Source organism: Anomalospiza imberbis, chromosome 9 (assembly GCF_031753505.1).
Source record: "Anomalospiza imberbis isolate Cuckoo-Finch-1a 21T00152 chromosome 9, ASM3175350v1, whole genome shotgun sequence".
NCBI classification, from domain to species: Eukaryota; Metazoa; Chordata; class Aves; order Passeriformes; family Viduidae; genus Anomalospiza; species Anomalospiza imberbis.
The window spans coordinates 24,153,817-24,175,557 of NC_089689.1; the positions used below are offsets into that span (position 1 = coordinate 24,153,817).

At 42.0% G+C, this 21,741-nt stretch overlaps 1 protein-coding gene across 3 annotated transcripts in view; it reads right to left on the reverse strand.

The window, feature by feature from the left end:
* The window catches only part of LOC137478706 (cytosolic carboxypeptidase 6-like), an 886,432-nt gene that overhangs the window by 197,331 nt on the left and 667,360 nt on the right, over positions 1 to 21,741 (reverse strand). For all 3 annotated transcript variants that reach the window (XM_068198695.1, XM_068198694.1, XM_068198699.1), the window contains exon 7: positions 8,945 to 9,034. In XM_068198695.1, coding sequence (XP_068054796.1) covers positions 8,945 to 9,034 — 90 coding nt within the window. The remainder of the gene's footprint in view (positions 1 to 8,944; positions 9,035 to 21,741) is intronic.

Below are 21,741 nucleotides of genomic sequence, written 5' to 3' on the forward strand. Positions count from 1 at the left end.
AGAGAAACAAAAAAAAAAGGAGAGAAAGGGAAAATAGGAGAAAAATAAGTAAGCTTGTATGAAATTTATAATAAAGCACTCTTTGAAAACCTGTGGGATTAGAAAAAAAATACAAATTAATTATTTTTCATCCGCCTCCAATTATATTTTACATTTAGCAGCAGCAAAGACTAAAACCATAACCTCCAAGTCAGAGCACAGATACCAGAAGTGTGTTACCATTTGTGGAACATGTAATAAGTAATGTGACCCTTGAACTAACACTATAGGGCACATCTAGAAATTGCCACTTACGGGTGACATCAGTCACTAAGGAACCAACCTTCCTGGCCAGAGTGATTTTTATAGAGAGCTCTTTGCCATTGTTCAAAACTCCCCTAAATTTACCCTTCCTGCCTACAAAGTGTTTAATAGAAGTTTGTCCCTGCATTAGGGTCCCAGCAAAGCAACTTGTGCCTACATTTCTTCTTAGGTAAAATTAAGCAGAACTGATAATGAATGTGCCCCATTACCCTTTCCTTCCATCCTCAGAGTGCAGAGAAGCCAGACTGCATTGAAAGAGCTAAGCCAAGCTCTGCAGGGCTGCTGGCTGGGGCAGAAGCCTGCTTTCATCTCAAATCCCTTCTTCTTGCCCTCCAAACAAGCTTTGCACCCGTTTCTCTGTAAGCTGGAAAAGTCAGGGTGACATGGCTCTCATAAACGTGTACACAATGCAACAGGCACCCGAGGAGCTTGTGAGCAATCTGTGCAGGGGCAGAGGGAAAATTTAATCCCAGTGCCCTTGGGTCAAAGAAAAGTTTGCAGCGGCCAAGTGCCAGTCACTCATGAATGCTGGCTCCTCAGAGCAAAGCAGAAGGAGCAGGAAGGTAAGTGCAGGGCACCTCGGAGACAAAAGGACTGAAAACAAAATGAAAACAAAACCAAAAAAAATCAATTGAGCTGAACCCAGCCAGAGCAGGCAAAGAACAAAGGGTCAGAAGACAAAGCTGGGAACAATAGACCAGCAAGATTAGTATCAGCTGTGAGGAAGAGCTGGTACACTGCTGAAGGAGAATGGAAAAGGCTTAAATTATAAAAACTAGAAGAGATTCCTAATTGTGAATCCTGACCTGCAGCTTGATCAGCACAACTCTCACACATTGCTGCACTGACTGAAAGGGCTTATATCAGCCTTGATTCCTTGATGGCAATGATGGTCACTTACCGGAGCCCTTTCTTTGCCATTAAAAACAGAGCCATGTAAATGAGGTCTAAAGCCCAAACTTCCTGTGGTTTTTACATCTTTGTCCCGAGTTTTGCATATTTATTTCCTGCCTTGGCCCAGAGCAGATCTGGTACCTGGGGGTAATATTGTTCTCTAAAAGTGTAGGACTTGCTGCCCATGGCCATACAGAGCAATAAGCACAGAAGAGGACCCTGATAACTGGGCAGACATGGATAAACACTTTCAGAATCCAATCAGGCTGCAAATTTTAGTGGGAAAACCAGGCCATATTAAGGAAAGCCAAGTGATCATGAAGCCCAGGTAATCAATATTTTCTCTTTTTCCTATCTTCAGACATCAGCAAAGTGTCCCAGTGTGTACAAATATGATGTGCTTTGCCCTAGAGGGAGGTTGGTAGGGCTGGGAGGAAATTATATTTAAGCCCATGTTATCCAAAAGTATGAGCAGTCAAGAAGCATTGCAAAACCAGGATGTTCAAGAGATTAATTGGGCAATCTCACATGGAGACAAAACAAATTTGCCTGCTGTTCTACAGTGAAAGCCTTTCTCAATTCTCCCCCTTGAAGACCAAGGGCTCCTTTAGCTCTGTGATTACTCTGAAGAGGATTAGTTAAGCAGAGCTAGTCAAAGGCCTGCTCTGGGCAAAGGGCAAACCGAATCAAACAAAGCCACTTGACATTTCTTAGCTGCACAGGCAAAGCTGACCTTGCTGTCCCAGGGATGAGGAGTTACTGGAAGCAGAAAGATGAGCACACAGGGGTGGGCTGGAGAGGCGTGAGCCTGCCTGACCAGACCAACTTTCTGTTCCTGCTACTTCAGATTGAACAGAAGAGGTGGGACAGCAACCTCTGCTGTTGGTGGGAAGAGATGTCTCAGGCATGGAACAGCCACAGATGATACAGCTCCTCCCTTGGGGACACCTCAGGTTTCCAGAATTCTGGGGATTCCTCTGCGGTTGCAAACAGCAACACCCAGCTCATGCACAGTCCACCTCCACACCCTACCACCATCACACCTTCTCTTCTGTACAGGAGTTCCAGAAAACACACATAATCACATGACTCTATAGCCAGGGAAATTTAAACTCATCATAAATTTCCTCCAGCTCAAGAACCCAGGTGTATAACCTCTCGTACCTGCCTGATGCCACAGTGAATTGATTCAAAGCCTGTGGTACCCTGTGACAGCCAATGTCACACTGGGTAGCCGGAATTCCTCTAACAGTCTATTTGCATCAACATGACTTTAAAAGGAGCTTTTATTTCTATTATTCCAGTATGGATGCTTTATTATTCTCAGAAAGACCTCTCTCTCCTGGGATACTTCACACTAAAATCTCATCCAGGAGATTTACAAGGGACAGACAATAGTGGTTTTCATGTTGCTTTAGAAGCCAGGGAGAGTGTGTTTCCCTTTGTATTAAAGATTTAAGTTCTTACACACCTAAAGAAAAAAAATCTTGGTGGGAAGGATGAATGCAATTTAACAACTTTAAGAGAGCCCTGCAGCTCATTTTATGGTTGGGCTGTTGAATTCTGTTGCCTTTGTTTGCTTCTCATCATTTGGTTTCCTGTACTCCTGTAAAAGAGACAATGAACTGCAGCTCCTGCTCACCACGTTCCCTCACTGCTACTAAGTGCTGACCTGCTCCTGAAATCACAGGAGTGTTCCCATCCTCCTGAAAGCCCAGGAGTGTTCCCATTCCCATCCTCTGCTGACACAACTTGTGCATATCATTTTCTAGAAGCAGAACACCACTCACTTCATGGAAAGATTCTGGTCTTCTTTTGACCAAGAGCAGTCACCTCTAGGGTGGAACTCTGCACTAGGTGATGCACTTTCCTATGGACAGGAAAGATTTTCATAGGATACCATAAGTATTGAAAGGGAATGGAAGCTTTGTGTGTTTATACCTTTAAGGGTGGGGTGGCAAGAGAGTATAAAAAAATACCCTTAAAGTGGAGCTTCCATGTTGCTCAGCTGTCTTCAGTCTTAGCAATGCAGTCCACAAAGAGAAACACTGGAAAAGGCTCCCAAAAAAGGCATTCCTACACCAGAGAGCACTTATTCCTTGGTTGCCTGGCCATGGCAGAGACCCCTCCTGCACCCAGAGATGCCTTACAAACACATCCAAAGAGGAATTGCAAACTAAGCCTTTATACATATGCAGGCATTCAGTTGAGTCTAGAAGTAGCCAGGACAGCATAAGTGTTTGCCTCCATTCTCTTTCATTTGGCAGAGAAGACAGAAGTGAGACTTGACAGTAATACAACAAACATGCAATTACAGGATTCCTATTCCCTATGGAATCCTATTTTCTTTCCTCCTCTGGTAGGAAACATAGTGTGGAAACGAAGATGAATTGGCTTGCTAGACAGAAGAATAAAACAGAGCAAGTGAGATGCAAGCCATGAATTTATTCAGCTGCACATTCAGTCTGATAGGAAATCTGGCAGATGATGTCCCCAAGCTTCTGAGGACCCAGTCATTACCACCAGAGGAATTTCTAGGTGCACTGCTTTCTTCTCCAGTACAGCAGCTGTTCCCAAAAGCATCTTATACCAATGGCTACAGAACTCAGTTTCTTTCCCTTAGGAGAAATTTATACCCTGGAGACAGCCAAGCAAGGTCATCACCTCTGCCCCTTCAGAAAGGTTCTTTTCACAGGCAAAGGCTGAATTTACACTTGCATGTAAAATATGTCCTGGCCTTCAGTTAATATCACTTATGTACTAATTCTCAAAAAGATTTATGCTTAATAAAAGAAACAGAAAAACATCTTTTAACCCTGACAGTATATTCCTCCTCTTTCTTCATAAGAAAAGACAGAGATTGAGTAAAATTCTAAGTAGAAGAAACAGGCTTCACAAGGACCCTTCTCACACTTATGACTGTGTTTCCCACAAGAAATAAAAAACACAAATCCCAAACACATTACAAAACAAATCCCATCACATAATGAAGAAAACCCACCCAAGTCACATTTATTCCATTTTAGCAAATTCACTCTCCTACTAACTCTCTCAGGTTTCCTGCAGGATCAAATTTAAAGAATTTGAAGGCACTGCCTCCACAAAACAAACTAGAAAACAGTTTTAAGAGGCCACTTTAGAATCTGTCCAGGAGTTAAATCCTTCATAGCACCTGGAGCATCCTGGTGACATAGAGAGCAAGTTCAATTACCCACTAGCCCAGTGAGTTATAGTGCAACATCAGAACTTGAGAGACAGCTGCTGGGAGACTTTGTTTTCAGGCAGTCTGTTGCCTGCTATTCCATGCTTTAAACTTAGAATCAAAATTTGTACAGGTTTTCAGATTTTTTCCCCCTGCCCTCTGCTGGTGAGAGGGTGAGGGTTAAAAACACAGACGAAGAATGCAAACAGAAAATCAAGAGACCTTGCCCAGTCTAATCTGTTCCTTCATTTCATATCATCTGATTTAAGGTGAAGCAAGAGGGAGCATTCATTTAAGCAGCTATAAAGAAAAAAAAAGATTGATTGGAAAGTAATTTTTCTCAGTTTCTTATGGAAAAGAGTCACAGGTGTCTGTTTGTCTTATATTTTCTTTTTAATAGCTGTTCCCTTTTCAGCCCATAAGATTCAAGGTCAGCGCCAGGTCAAATTACACTGAGCCTGAGATGCTCAGCAACTTCAAACCTAGCTGTGGGATTCCTCTCCCTCCTGAATTGCACTGGGCTTCCATTCTGGCATCCCAGCCTGGCAAACCCTATTAGAGGCTTAGGGTACAAATTCTCATTTCTACATTTAGATGGCACAGTGGGTGCCATGCTGGCAAATCAACAAATGACATTCTACTAATAGAACATGTTAAATCAGTGAGTAAAATACATGTCTTGGTGCCTCTAGACATGCTTAGTGGGTGCCATGCTGGCAAATCAGTAAATGACATCCTACTAATAGAACATGCTAAATCAGTGAGTAAAATACATGTCTTGGTGCCTCTAGACATGCTTAACCCTGGAATTACTGACTGCTGGCAAAAGTCAGAGCATACAGGATAAACTTTAACATAGAAGTGTCTCCTACAACTTTCCTTGTATGTGAATAGTGAGGGACAGTTGCTTTTCTTCCACAAAGAAAAGAAAATCTAGCAAACAGCAAAGAAAATAAGACTCTGAGAATATTGAGGGCTAAAAATACCCTTATTGCCAGGTCTTGGATAAAATCCGAGCCTTTTGAGAGCTGCCTTATGGTCAGTGTTTAGAGGGTAGGGGCTTGCACAGATTTTACACGTTAGTGCACACTGTTTCCTGACATCTGTAAGAGTTAGTTTATTTGCCTTTAGAGTAAAGTATGGAAGAGAAAATAGCCCACATTTTCTTAAAGGAAAATATTGTGGGGGAGAAAAATGAGGAAAAGTCTCTAAGAAAGGAAAATAATCTAAATGCACAACTTCAGAAAAATCTCTCAGAAATCTGAACAGCCCAAGAGAGATGAGTTCAGGCTGTAAGATGAATTTGCACTTCTTTGCACTCACTACAAAAGCTCTCCAGGAGCAGCAGTTATTCCAGTTGGTTAAAAAATGGTCTATAAGAGCAAAGTGAAAACAAATCCCCTTAATCCTGGACCCTCCTCCTGCTTATTCATCCCTAGAAGTGGTACAAACATCAATACTCATGGTGACCATCACCATCTGAGGGGGAGAATACCACCCTACCTTTGGATTTGAAAGGCACTCATGTGAATATTCTGAATATACTCTCTGATGACTGGGTCTCCATTTCCAGCCCTGAGCTCCACCCAAGCAGTTAAGAACCACCAGGAAAACTTCCTAAAAAAATGCTCACCATTGTCCTAACTCTTAAAAGACCAAAACAGAAACAAAAGGTTCTTAATCCATTTTTTTATGAAGAGGCCCTCCAGGGTTTTGTGGCAGCTGCACCATGTGTGAAATATTGCAGCATTTGTTTGTAGCTGCTGGATGAGGTGCCTGATGATTCTAAGGAGGTCTGGCTACTGCTGCAAGCACTCCACAGCTGGAAGGTGACAGAAATGTGTATCTAAGTTTAAAACACTGGCACATTTGCAGGAATGAAGGGCATTTGTATCCAAAACTCAGTTTTCTGTCGATTCTTCATAGTGGAGTATGAAGAAGAATGACAGAGAAACAATTTTGAACAGAGAGATAACAAGCTTTTTTTTTCCCCACAGCAATACAAAATCCTTGCTTAGATTCATAATATGTGGGTAAAGTGGAGGACAAAGGATCAAAATACAGGCACAAGCATTTCCTGATGTATTAAAGCTAGAAAACTTGCTTCTCAGGGGCCTTGAATAGGAAAAAAAAAAAAAAAAAACCCACTAAAAAAAAAACAACCAAACCACAAACCACACCAGGGGCTGTAATAGGTAGCTTCTGTCAGGCCCCAGGAAGCTCCTGTTTGCAGTATACAGCTAAAAATCCCTCAGCAGAGAGCAGGCTAAAAAGGGCAGGAAGGGAACTGGCCAGCTGAAAGACAAGTAGAAAAAGAAGTAAGGAGTCAGATATTATCTTCAGGCTTTAAGGAAGATAGTGACTGAATTGAATAAAACCAAAGATCAATGGGAAAAAATGAAAACAAAAAAAATAGAAAGCTTTTTGCTCATTCTCTATTCCCCTATGGTCTCATTCTCTAAGCTTGGGCAGTCACAGTTCTGGTCTTCCATCCATGAGATGCTGCCTGCTCCTGGGGAATCTTTGGGATCAGATTCCAGATCTTAATATTCCAGGTGGTGAGCATCATCAAACATTCAAGAAGAAATCTCTTCACCAAGAAAAAAAATAATCCTGACATGTTCCATATGCATTGAGCTGGCATCTGGATATAAAATCTGCAACACCTAACTATGCCAAAAAGCTTCCTGAGACTCCAGAAATAAAATTCCTAAATGTGCCCTCAACTTGACTGCCAGAGGAATCTTTTTTATCCCTTCTTTTGATCCTCACACACAAAAGTTTCCAAAGATGGAGCAAGCACCCAATTTCACATTTGGCAGTGCTAGAAACAACGCTGCAATGGCCTTGAAATGTTTGACATTTCCACTTGTCTGGATGCTAATTCTGCACAGGAGGAGCTCTGCCTGCACGGGACAGGGGCTCAGTGCAGATCCCAAAGCCTGTGGGTCCAGGCACTCCCAAAGGAGTCATCATGAGCTATAACTGCAGCCACAGCAAGGTTCTCATGTGCTTCTCCAAAACTGATACCTTGATAGCTCCTTGTTATTTTTCTTGTATTTCCTGCTCTTTTTGATTGTTTATTTGGATTTTCTTTGTTTTTTTTTTTTTTCTTTTTTTCTTACAAAGCACAAAGTTCCCATGAGACAATCAGAGCATGACTTCTATCTAGCTTTTCATCAGGCTAAGCATGCCACATGCTTTTACACATCCTTTTTTTTTTTATTATTATTTCCCTTTTGAATAAACTCTCCATTATCAAAATAAAATAACATCATTTACAAAGCACCACCTCAGCAGCATGCCTCAGCTTTCATTTCACAGGGCTATGCCAGCAGCCACAAACAGAATCAAAGCAGCCAATTAAAAATCCATATTCATTAACAAACATCATGTGTGCTATAATGCCCTGCATTGACTGTGGCACAGCAGGAGATGGGAAACTCGCTGAGTTTTCCTGCTCTCAGTCTGAAGCATTGTTTTATTAGAGGAAGGGTTTTACCTTTGCTACTCCAGGCCAGCAAAGGAAAGTGTCCTGCAAGCCCTCGGGGCTGGGGCAGCAGAGGGGGCAGCTGCTGACCTTTTGCCTCAATGATGCCAGACACAGCACCTTGCCAGGATGTGGAGCACACAGAGAGGACCATGAACGTGTGCCAGACCCTCCCCACCGAGGTCTTTGGGTACCAGCAGGGCCAATGGCAGTGGAGTCTGCGGCACCATGAGCAGGCATCATAATAAACTCTGCATATGCTGGATGGATGCAACTCATCAGCTCAGCAGGGCCAGGCCCAAGCCGCTGCAGTGAATTACCAAATTGCCCTGGCTCCAGAGGAGCTACTTTGATTTACACCATCAACACTTCACTGCTGCAGACAGTCACATGCATAAGTACAATATTTCAGACCTATGCAATGAAGTCATATGAAGGCGTGCCAGGGTTATTTATTTATTTGTACCCACAAGCCTGTGATTTACAACTCTTTATAAATACAAGCTGGGCAATTTGCTTTCTATTTTTAGCAGGAATGCTTTGTGCAGGAAACAGCTGTCAGCCACTGGGAGCTGTGTTCCTCAGAGCAGCAGCTTCAGACAAAGAGAGGCCTCTTAGAATTCAACTGGAGAGCTAGGGTCACTGCTTTGTGATGGAAAAGAAGCTGGAGATGGTACACAGCAAGAAAAAAAATAAGCAGTGAGCAGAATAAACCCCAGAAAAATGGGCTGGAAAAGCTCTAAGAAAAGGACCTTTACACAAATATATTGCGTATGAGTGTGACTGTCTCATACCTCCCAAACAGCTTCAGAGCCCAATTCTGACCAAGTTCAGCAAACCTTCCCAAGACTTGGAGCCAATCTATTTCTACAGCCTCAAGGAAGACAAACAGCTGGGTATTAGATGAGAGATTCTGCTGATATCCTGATATGCTGATTTCCATTGTGGAAAAATCTGTCATGTCCCCTTTCAGAGCCAAAGCTATCCACACCAATCACATGCATCTGAAGGAGATCAGATCCCACCAGATCTGCCCCCCTGGAGCAGACACTCACCTTGGCAGACGAAGGAAGAGGGCGTTTCCCCAGGATGGACGCGTGCTGTGATGAACACCACTTTCTGTTCAGCCCCTGGACGCAGGTTTGCTGCAGCAGAAAGGGGCAAGGGACAGAGGGTAAAAAAAAAGAGAAATGAAGATCATTAAACTGTGCCCCAGATGTAGAAGCAAACAACTGTTAATTTTTAAAGCACATCCTTTCATTAGAATTGGTCACACATTATAAACAAGAACAATCCCTAAGGAAAGAGGCAGCGTCACCAGGTCTCTTTCCCAGACTGCACAAGGGCTGCAAGACTAATGACATGCAGCCAAACCTGCAACAACAAATTTAGCTCTCTTTTTAAACCCCAAGATTTACTGCAGCGAGTTTAACTGCACTGTAATTGTGCTCTCACTTGTGATAAATGTCCCCCTGGGCCACAGGAATAGCACTGGGGCTCCAGTCAAGGTAAAGCCAATTGCACCCTGCATCACACTTGGTCCAAGCCTTAACAGTGCCAGGCAATGGCAAAGTGCTACAAATTATATTTATTAGGCTTTGCTCTGGAGGATTTAGAGGTGATTTTTTAAAAAATCTGTTAAGTGTTTGGGACTGCATCTGCTCTAACTGAAAGAAAAGATAAAAAAAATAAATAAAGTATAGCAAAGAGACCAAGATTAAATCTAGGAACCTTCTCCAGAGCATGAAAATGTGACATTTCCCCTTCAAATTACAGATAGGTGGAAGGCAGATTTAGATCCCAACTATGTTGAATTTAACATGGGTTAATCCCTCAGTTTTGAAACCACACCACTTTGGCCACCTGCTTCAGCCATAAACTACATGGGTCAACCAGGATCCTTCTTTTGTTTGTGCTGTGACTGCATTTAATAAACAGCAAACGAAAATTATGCTCTTGCAAAATGGGTTCTGGGAATTTTAAAGACTATAAGAGGTCAGGACCTCAGATGCCTTATCTCAACCTGAACACACACAGCAGGGGTACAGGGGTAATGCTAAACACAGCAGGCTCCAATTGCTAGAGACAGTTTACATCTTTGTTTTGAAGTAAAGTAAAAAGTTTATAGACTGGAAACTAAATCCAAGCTTTTTTTTTTTTTTTTTTTTTTTTTTTTTTTTTTTTTTTTTAACTTAGTTTATTCTGTTTTAATTAGGTAGATGTATTGTACACATTCCAAAGTCTGACTTTTATTTTCAAAGATGTGTGAGTCCTCAAGACCATACCTTAGTTAATTTCTTTTAATTTCTCAATTCTTAGAAATGCTCCATTTTCCCCATGGCAAATCACACCTTACAGAACCATAGGAATAATCAATATATTTTTTGATGTTCTCAGAAGACAATTGCAGCAGGTTTCTTCTTTTATTTCCTTAGCATCTCAAAATCCTGCAGCTTCTCTCCCCATAACTCAGCCATTCATTTGTTCTTTCTTACACCATCTTCACCATTCTCTGATGTTTTTGAATCCCAGAGGCAAAGAAATTCAAGAAAGAAGGTCTCTGCCAAACCCAGCAGCTGGTGGGGTCAGTTCTCTTAGCAGGAGAAAAGTGGGATGCAGCAAAAAGGAGCACAACCCCATCAGACAGGAGTCGATGACCATCCTACATCATTTGCATTAACATTAAGTAGAGTGGGAGGAAGGAGATAAATCCGCAAACCAGCTTTAAGAAACAAAAGGAGAAGGCTGGGATCACTTTAGCTAGAGGAGATGAATTTTCCTCCCATCTTGGAAAACCAGCATTGCATGAGAGGGACTGTGGCTCAGCACAGTTGTGATGCTAAGCACCATGACTGCCACTCTTTGGATCTGGAGCAGCACTGGTCAGGAATCTTTTGGACAGAGGATTGGTTTGGGGTTTTTGGTGGCTTTGGCTTTGTTTGTTTTCTATTACAAAGTTGTTGTTATTTATGCTTCATAACGCTTATTAGAATCATTATTATGATCAATAATTTTCACTATGCAAGACTATTTTAATTGGCAATAAATTAAAATCTCCACAAGTCAAGTCTGCTTTGCCCCCAGTGGCAATTAGTAAATGATATCCTTGTCTTTCTCTTGACCCATGAGCCTTTCCTTTTTATTTTCTCCCCCTGTCCTCGGTAAGAGGGAGCAGCTGTGTGGGCATCTGGCTGCTAACCAAGGTTAACCCACTAAACAACTACAAAACACCATTTCATTTTTTTAATTTAAAAGTTACATTAGGAATACATCCTATTTTTCACTTCAGGATTGAAAAGATCAATCAAAATTAAGAAGATTAGAGGTGTATAGCTTTGCTTAGTAGATGCCAAAAGCACTTAAGCAAAATGACAGAAAGGCACACTCCATTTAGCTACAGCTTTGAGACTTGTGGAAATTAAGAGAAATCTGTTGTGGTACCACTTTTACCCTTCTGAACACCATAGCAGTGAATCTTAGAAACAAAACTCTTTGACAAAACAGTTTTTTTGGAAAGAAAGAAAAGAAAAGTAGACATATCTGGAATGGTACCTTTTTCATTTTCTGTTCTGGAAAGTATCTTGAAGATTTAAATGAACATTTTTCTCTTCCCTTTGAAAGCTACCACTATCATCACCATGGATAATATTTGCCTTGACTTATGACTGAGACCTAACAATCTGTCACTGTGTGTTACACCTTGGTGTCCTGCTACTCACCCACTGCCATCCTGCCCCTGCTCAGAGGAGAATTCCCCAGAGCAAAGCTGTGAAGATCTGAGATGCTATTCAGAACAATCAACACTAACCTCAATATCTATTCTGGCTCCCCAGCAACCACGTAGTGATAAAGACCAAGCAAATTTCATACTGAAAAGCTCAATGAGCTGTAAGCAAGCAGCTCAGATCTCTCATTCTGAATACCACTCGTGCTGTTTGGCCCTCAACCCATGTTCCTTCCCCTCTAAAGCTTTAGCATTTCAAGCCAGTCACTTAACCCCACTAGTAACACTCCCTCAGCTCTCACCCAGGAAACAACAATTTCCTCTCCTGGTTGCTTATTATGCTACTGCAACTAAAGCAGGGTGGCACAGAAAACATTTTCTACTTACAAAGAAAGAGTCAGGTGGAATTCTAAACCTTCATGGGAAGGCAAGAAATTCACTTAGCCATTTTCATTCAATTTTCATTTCTATGCTACTACAAAAACATGAAAATGATAGTATTTGTATATAGCAGCTTAATGGTAGGTATCTAGAACATTCAAGCAGAAATATTACATTTATGGAATTCCATTTGCACCACCAAGATGAAGTACTACAATAGAACTGAGGTAGAACATCACTCCTCAACCTCCAGGATGTTTTCTGCTACCTTGTCAGACCAGCATCAGACTCAGATTTGTGGTTTCTTTAGGTCTTGCAGTCATGATGTAGCTAATGATTCAAGTTCACAAATTATCAGTAAGGATGAGAGGTCTGACCCTGGAAGTCTTGTTCAGAAAGCCTTGAGGCCGGTGTCCATCAGGAGAATTGGGAGTGAATTTCACTCCTTTGCAGAGGACTTCAAATTTGAGAAAGGTACTAGAAAAATCTTGTAATATCTGGAAGACTAGTAGGCTCCAATCCATGGGAATCCATCATCCTACAAACACATGGCCAAATGATGATTTAAATACCCACATATATTGTAACGGAATGTTATCCCCTGCAAATGGATTCCATATTGCCATCCCATCTCAGGTACTTTGCAGTACGAGGTGGGCTGCTGCCAGCATCTTTTTATTCAAAACCCTGTGAGTTAAAGACTCCACAGAGGAAATCGAAACAGCTCTATTGCATTACACACCTGTGTGCCACCCCAGCTCCTCTGTGTCCAACAGAGCTGGAACATCTGTGTTGAAAGGGAGCGCCGGTATCGGCGCTGCCCCGAGTGCCTCATCTCCACCACATTGACCTGCTTCAGCAAATCAAATCCAAGCAGCATTTACTGTACCCTGTTTTTTCCTAAGAGACCAGATCAGCACCTAATCCCATTTATTTTTGCTCCTTCTGGCCACAAATGTCATTTCAGGTTACAGCATACATCTCAGCAATGCAAGAGTGCAGAAGAACAGCATTTTTGGTCACTATTGAATCCCACTGGACTTGGTGAGGTCAGATTTTCTTTCTCACCTTCTTATAGTTGGCTTGAGCAGTACAAAGAAACTAAGTGGGACAGAAGGTCAAAATTATGGCATATGTACCACAGAGTGATGAGCAAAGACTGGACTACAGGTTCTGGAAATCAGACACCCATTCCTATGTAGTTTTACCTGAAATGGGAGGCAGCAGTACTTGGTCTCCCATGCAAAAGCCAGGGAAGATCAGGTCTGTGATGGGATAGCACTGCTACAGGGGACCCTCGCTGCTCATGGACTGCCCTCACCTCCCATCACCTTCAGTCTGCCCTGCCTGGGGTTTTTTCAGCAAAGCCTCCTTTGTGCAAGGACCCTGCAATGGTCCTGCATGTAATGCTCAAAACTCCATCCAAAACCTTCCAAGTTTTGGGTTTTCATTCAGGCTCTGGCCTTGACTCTGTCAGGTGCTTAAGTGCATGATTTGTTTGACGGACTTGCATCGTGCTCAAAAATGTGCTTAACCGTAATTTTGGCATGAGAGCTGTGCTGAATTGGGGCCATTTCACAGGAAGCCTGCCTCTGAGATCATTGTCACAATGTTTTAAAGTTGGAGATTGTGCAACTATTATCCTTTATTGCTCGTTTTATGCCAAAGTCTCCCTTTCTTTTTACATTCCTCTTAAAAAGGGAAGCTATTTTGGAGCATTTAATATTATTTAATCTCTTTACTCTGGCAGCATAGAAATTACAGGAACCATTACAATGGCCCTGTGTGAGCGTATGCTTTATTGATGTATATGCTGACCTAATATCAAATTGATTTTACTCAGCTTTTCTGCTGACCATGGAAAAATGCAAATTGAGTATTATATTTGCACACTAATTTTATTGGGCCCCTGTGTCTTCATAAAAAGATAAAGTTTGGGCTAATAAAAATAAAACATTTCTGGGGCTAATATAGGCAAATGTTTATGTAGGCAGGTAACAAATTGGTTTGTCATTTAGGGGAACATAAAGAGCACTAAAATCATCTTTAGGCAAAATAGATTGGTGGCTTTTGCTTAGCTTTTAGCTTTCATTTGCAAAATCAATTTAATGTAGCACAGTGTCTCAAAGAAAGGGTGACACAGGATTAAGACATTAATTGTATTCCCCCTCCATAACTCCCCCTTATTCAGAGGTCCTGGGATTTGGGTTTTCTCTTGTTCAAAGCAAATTAAATATATTTCAGCAGAAAATGGGAAAAAGGAACCTTTAAACTTTTGCCATGTGTGTGCATCCTATTGGGACAAACAGGGGCAGGTAGGGAAGTGGGACTCAGTGTTCTGAAGGCAGATGCTGACAGAGTTATCAACACTTGTCAGTGCCACCAGGAATCTGAAAGCACAATAGCTGTGTGATGTTCTTCCTGGATATGGCTTTGTTCCTCCCTCCTCTTCCCTCTCAGTCCTCTGTAACAATGCCTTGTGCATCCCTCACGGCCTAGAGCCCTGCTGGAATGCAGCTGAGTGAACTTCCATGACACTTTAAGCAGACAGGTGTATATCAACAGCCTAACTTCGTTTTATTGAAAGGAATTGGCCTATTTACATCTCAGAGCAGGCACTATTTCTACCCAGCTCTTGGTTTTCATCCCTTCCTTCCCCTTCCCTTCCTCAGTTGCAGCGTGTTTTGGAGGGGTTCCATGTGGTGGGAGGTTACATATACAGTTTTGATGTTAATACTTGACTGCATTTTCAGCTTAATAGCCCAGCAAAGGGATCTGACTGTGAAGCAAAAGGCCAGAAATATCTCCTGGTAAAATTATGCTGAAGCACAGATCGAACAACACTGCAGAGTTATTTGCAAAATCAGAAATGGCAAATGCCTACAGAGCAAGAGCCCCCTTACCTCCCAGCCACATTGGCTTGTTTTTAATCTTCATTACATCTTGTAAGCAACCATTTTTCCATTTGGGCTTTCTGATACTGGCAGCTCACTATGCTTTCAAGGCAGGAAAATTGAATGCACACAAAACCAGTCAAGATACACTCATGTCTTTCCTTCCTCCTCATCTAAAAATAAACTCCAAAAAAACACTCCTAAAAACCTGAGGTTTTGTTTTTAAATGATACATATGCATTTGAACGTTGGAACATACAGTCCTATGAATAAGAATAGAAATCTGGAATATGAACAGCACATTATTCGTCCTCAGACGGCCAAGGTGATGACAACTCACAATTAAGGATGCAGACAGTAGCATTTAATGTCACCTACCTGCATCACTGTCATATCATAACAGTTTAGCAGGCAGGTCCCCAGCCTGCTTTCTTTTTCCCTTTTCTGCTTTGCTATTTATAAAGTCAGGTTGGAGTGTAGATCAACCCCTTGCCCTCCAGAGACCGGAGGCACGCAGTAAATTATGGGAAGGCTAAATGGTACATCAAATGTGTCTCCTCAAAGCTATACATCATCTTGTTAAATTTGATGTCTAATCCCAGAACCCCAGAAATCATTCCCAAAATCCCAGAAAATGCATGTGTCCTTCAGATGATATAGAACAAGAAAGTAAAGTTTACCTGCAGGGAAAAGAAAAAAAAAACACCGAGACAAAAACATTCTAGACACGATTTGCTAAAGTCTTCATTTTACTTCAGTGTCTTTCAGTGCCATTTCCTTAAATGCCATTGACTCAGAGCTCACCCATCTGTACTTGAATACATGAACTCTGATCTACAGTACTCACTTTATTTTTCCTTGCAATAGTTGACAAATCACAAACTGAATAAACAAAACACCCTATTTATCTCTCTCCAAAAATCTTGCATCAGATAGAAATGCAGTATCTTACATGTGCAGCAGCACTTCTCCAGTCACCACCAGTGACAGCAATAATGATCTTCAGCCATTCCACAGGGTTCTCTTGACTGAGCTCCACAGCCCCTCATCAGTGAGGAGGAGATGGAAACACTCAGGAGCTGCCTGCTGCCCCAGAGCAAGCAGACCTCATCCTTTGGGAAGGAATCAATACTAACTGGTATCTTTCTTGCTCTCTCTCTTCAGAGCTATCATCCCTCTAGAATTTTCACCATCCCAGTAGTTTTCACTTTTTACAAAGGGATAGAACTAAAATATTCAGATGCAAGACATTTCCACCTGCAATACTACATTACATGGGTACTTTTTCAGTTTGTCTTTAAAATCCAGGGATTCAAAAGATGACGCTGTTAAAAAGCAATTCTCTATCAGCTCTCTCCAGTGAAGAGGGCTACGGCTATGTTTGTTTGTTGTAAGTATGCATGGACTTAAAGATAAGAGAATAATTTATGTCAGAATTTCAGCCAAGGTAGAAAAGAGGGAATTACCACCCCCTCACAAAGTAGTCCAGCAGTTACAGGAGCAGCCAGGACACCTTTGATCTGTTTGGGTTTTTTTTCCAGTTTTGCTGTGGCTTTGTCTGTGACTAACTTTAGTGCTCAGACTTTGCCATATAAAAACTGAGCAAAACCATGTGCACTTCAGAACAGAATTGAGAGTCCCAGTACAGCTATTCTCAAAACTCTTCTGATTCTTGGAGATGCACAGCCACATCCTTGTGCTCATCATGGATTTTTCCAAGGAAGGCAGTGATGAAAATGACATTTATAGCTGCCATGAGATACAACTCCAGGATCTGTGAGTCCAGCATCTCTAACCTCTCAAGGCCAATGGATAAAAAAATAGGGAATGAACAAGCTGCAACACAACATGCAAAAATTAGGAAAGATGTTTCTGGGAAGCTGTAATTAGAAAACCTCTATTTGCTGGGGCTAGGTCTCATATTATTCACTTAAGAAACAGACAAAAAGTATGACAGGAGGAGAATTAGGAAAAAAGAAAAAGTTGGAGCAGCATGAAATAATGGAAAAAGCTGGAGACCTAGTCAGGTCTCTCTCTGTGAGGAAAAAAGCTGAAAAGCAACCAAAGTTTCAGCCTGCTGGGCTAAAGTCTCAGACCTGGGGAGCAATGAGGCAACACAACCAACACTGTCACTGATTAATCTCCTGTGTTCCACCTTTTTGACACTGACCTGAACAATATGAACCCTTCTTTCTCTTCCTAAACACCCACTGAAAAGAAGTGGGGGCATGATCAATTACAGGACACAGGAGATGATTATTTTTTTGATTTATGTGTTGTATCAGACCCTCCCTGGGCAGAAGGACAAGGACTGACAGGGTTAGCAAGAATAAAACCTGCAGTGTAGAAAACCTTGAAAGCAGTGATCCCAAGCAAGACGTGCAGGGTGTTCTGTAAGGGATTTTGGCCTTTACTGAACTATGACTGTGAGCTCTTCAGTAGCTGAGCTAGCAGTCAGTAAAAAGCAACCTGCTGAAATGAGATTCATGAAGAGCCATGCTCCTCAGGATGTGACACTGACCTCTCTGGGAAGCACCAGCACTCTGATTGGAGAGAGGCTTGAGCCCACAGGCAAGAAAGAGACACCAGTGAATTGTTTCTCTTTTCATATTCCCCACTTGCCTGAAATCAGAATTTGGCCTGGAACACACACCACCAAAAATTAAGATGCTCAGTAGAGGGTCTTACACACCAAATTCAGATTTTGAAATACTTCAGCAAGGTGGGGGATGCAGACTACCCTCAGGCTGAAGTACACACTCCCCTAAGGCAGCCAGGAGCAAATCCTTCTTTACTGTAACTCAGATATTGGCTTCAAGTCAGGGTGAGAAACCTGTTCTTCATGTAAGCAGGATGGCAAAGATGGGGTGGAAAAGGCCCCCTTTTCACAGGCCCCTGCTTTTGTTTCTTCGAAGATTTTAATCACAGGGACATGATATCAGGGAGTCTGTGGCTTGGGAGGAGTCAACAGCCCTAAATCAGCTTTGCTTAGGTGTGTGCATTCCATTCACTGGCAATTGACTCCAGCACCAGCAAGTGTCACAGACATGACCTCAGACAGAAGTGCACTAGGAATATTGGACCTATATCATAAATCTCAAAGTCTGGCAGGACAAAGTCCTGTCACACCCTTGTCCTTTCCTTCAAAAGAAGGCAGTGAGATGCATGCCTGGAGGCAGGGCACTTTCCATTCTCATTAAGGGCCAACAATTAAGCAAGCTGCCATTCTTATTCAGATTTTCCCCTCTGTTGCAAAAACAATTATCGAAAAGACGTTTAAATTCCACCTGGACACATAAAACCTTCTCCTTCCCCAGCCAACCTGCTGCCTCAGTTCCCTGCCTTGCAACAAACTGAGAACAGCTCCTGTCACAGATGTGATCCCTCTCAGAGCTCCCTGGAAGCACCACATTAACTTCATGTGCACGCAAGTGTCCACCGATCCTAATTGTCCTTTTTGTCCCATCATTAGTTAGCAATAAATTCCAGAGGCACAGTCAATCAATACAGCACGGGGCATAAGGGAAAACACATTTTGTTGCCTGCACTAGACACACACTGCAAGGCTGTGAGAGTTTTGTAAAACCTATCTAGTCAGCAAACTGTTAAAACCAATTTATACACACTCACATTCCCTCTCAAGGCAATAAGCCTATGGAGAATTTTAATTAAAGTCAAAGGAGCCTTTAAAAGTGGAGGGGGAGAAATCTAGCACAGCGAGAAATAAATTAATAAAAACACGCTCCAAGTTGAAGCTCAAGGGGATCACTCTCAGTCATCATTTATTTAAAGGATGGGACACGTCAAAGATAGGAATGTCAAGTGGGAGATGCTGTGAAGCAGCAGAGGACAGAAGAGGGTCTGACAAACTGCATACCACAACTTCTGTAGCAGATAATTTTTTGTCACGTAGGTTATACTTGTGGCTGGCCACCTGCTGCTTGATATTCACTAGCTCTCAAAGTTAGGGACTGGAATATCTGTATTCCCTTTCACACTTGATCTGGGAAGGACCTTTTAGCTCATCTAGATCATCCTTATATGGTCAGCACCCAAGTTCTTTCCTTTCTCTCAACCTGAGGGTATTTTTCTTGGTATTTAGCCATCAGGTTCTTTTGCTGAATTTCATTATATTTATCACTTGCTTCTTCCCTTGTTGTTTATATCTTTTTTAAAATTACTTAATTTTTTATGCATCATTCTAGCTTTGCTTGGGCCATAGACTACTCCACAGGAACCGACTGACCCCTCTAGAGGATCTTCTACATGCAGGCAAACCACAGAGCTGGTCAATTCTCATGTTCCAGAGCTCAGAGGAGAGCTGGCATCCTGCTCTTCACCTGTCATTTTTGCAGCCACCAAATCATATCTTGCAGCCTTTTCCATAGCACAGGCAAGAGATTTCTTCACTCAGGGCCAGTTGCAAACAAGCAGTGCCACATTTCTTAACTTTAACAACTCCCAGTATCAGCTGCTGGAGCAACTTCTCATCACCTCTTATAACAGCTCAGTGGAGTGCAAGATGCTTGTGTGGATCAGTGTCCTCAGCAGACTCCTGGCTACCAGACTGTGGCCAAGGGAATGTAATACTTGTAGTTGGGGCTGTGTAAAAACATCCCCAGCATCAGATGCAAATTAATCACCCATAATAAATCATGTGATTGTACTGGAAACCCATCCACTCTCAGCCTTCAACTACAAGACGTATGGAGATCCAATATGGACTGCCTAGCTTGACAGTCATTATCTTATTTAGAGAGTCTTGTGCTGTCAATTTTCCAGCTAGATTCCTTGGTAGAAACAAAAACTTCATGGATTAATAAGACCCCACATTAGTTTCCACGTAAAAGACTGGAAATACAATTCATGTCCAATGTAGAAAAGAAATTTCAATTATTCAAAACATTAATAAGTATATTTGATAGTCAATGTAAATTGAATTATGTTTTGCCCTTTCTCATAAAGCAAACCAAAACACCCTTTTCACGGAAAGAGGGTTAGAAAGGTTAAAAAAAATGAAGAAAGTCAAAGTCATTACATTCCAATCAAACTTGATAAATATGTAAATTACAGCAACTAAACAGTTGTCTTTGACAAATGGCTTCCATGTAATGGATTTTTCATAGTAATGAGGCTACAGTGCAATTGTTTTTTTAAAGCCTTACATTTCTCATTAATAAAAAGTGTGAGTCAGTGTGCACAATGGGCATATTTACCAAAAAAAAAAAAAAAGATTAAGAAGCAAATAAAATTTTCAGACAGCAGTTGACATAACAGAGGGATGCCTGAGATGGTGTCATTGCTTCCATCAGCATTGACACATTGTTGACTTTAATTAAGTAATTAACTTTAAATAAGTAAGTTGAGTTTAATTAAGTAACTTGAACTTGAGGAGCTGCTCAATGCCAGAGGAAAGCCCAGGACTTTGCCACTTGCAGTTCAGTTGGGGTTTGTTTCTCCATCCAGACCATCAAAGGTGCCAGCTGCAAATGCTACACGGGCCCTACAGCACCTACAAAAATGGCAAAACAATTAAGAAAATCACTTCATGCCATATAAGTAACTTCCCTGGCTACCAGCATATTCCTGCCTCATTGAGCCCACTGGCACTTCACACCATGTCAACCATCACAGCACCTGTGCATCTCACTACCTTTCTAATGGAGTTTGAACACTACTCCAAAGAAAATGAACCATGGAAGAAGATGGCCCTGGACCATACAGTACTGCTTTCAGTTGCCTTATCATTGTCCTCAGAACATCCTGGTATTCAGCAAGGCATCTCTAAGCATCTCACTCTTGATTTCTGTTCACTTGATGCGTTTTGCAACAACAGAAGGGCAGCACCCAAGGTTGTTTGAGCCTGCAGCAGCTTTTCCATGTAAAAGAGCAATGACTGCAGTGAAAAAGTCTCCAGAACCACAGAGGCTCCCTTGCCATGCACCCAGCTTTAGCAGGACACAGCACCCAGGGTCCCCTTTAGTGCAGGCTGCTGGCAACCAACCAGCCAATTGCTGCCACCACTGAGCCTGCTTTTTCATCACCCCTTTCCAAGGCCTACGACTGAAATGAACTTCTCTCATCTTTTCCAAAGGCCTTTCCTCTGCAGGCATCTTGCCACATCTGCAGAAGTAGTGCTGTTTCCCCACCCCCACATCCATACTGATTTAAATAGATAAATCAGGCTAATTAAAGGGGGAGTGGAAAAGACTAATCCATTTTTCCAATTTCCCCAATGCCCCCATCCTGTGTGTTATCCCATATCACCCTGCTGCTAACAGGGCTCCATTTACATATTCTGTAGGTACAAAAATTCCTGAAGTATAGGGAGAATTTCAACATGCATGCCTATGCCATTTAATACAATTTTTGCTGCTCAGCCCTTCCTGTTTTGAGGGCAGACTGAATTCACATCCCCCCACTGTAAGGAATTCTGCCACCTGGAATTTGAATTCCTGAGCCAAGGATACATAACTGAATTTTTATTTACTCCCAAACACTCTCTGTGCACCCAAGGGTCAGCCAATACAGGGTGGTGATAGATCAAAGACTCTACTGCTGATTTTAAGTTATTTAAAGTAAAAACAAACCTTCTCACCCCAATCTGTTGAAAGTATCTAAGGGTGAAGAAGGGAAAACACAGCCAGGGGGAATGTCAGTGGGAAATAAGGGCAGAGGAGGTGGAGGAGAGGACTGTTTATAAGTCTTCTAATAAGCCTATAAACCCTGGCTATATCTCTGCATGCATGCATTTCTTTTGCTGATATAGGATGCATACTCCATGTAATGCTATTCTTGTGAGCCAAGAAAATCTGCATGTAATACAGTAGGAGAATGTTAATGACCTTCAGCT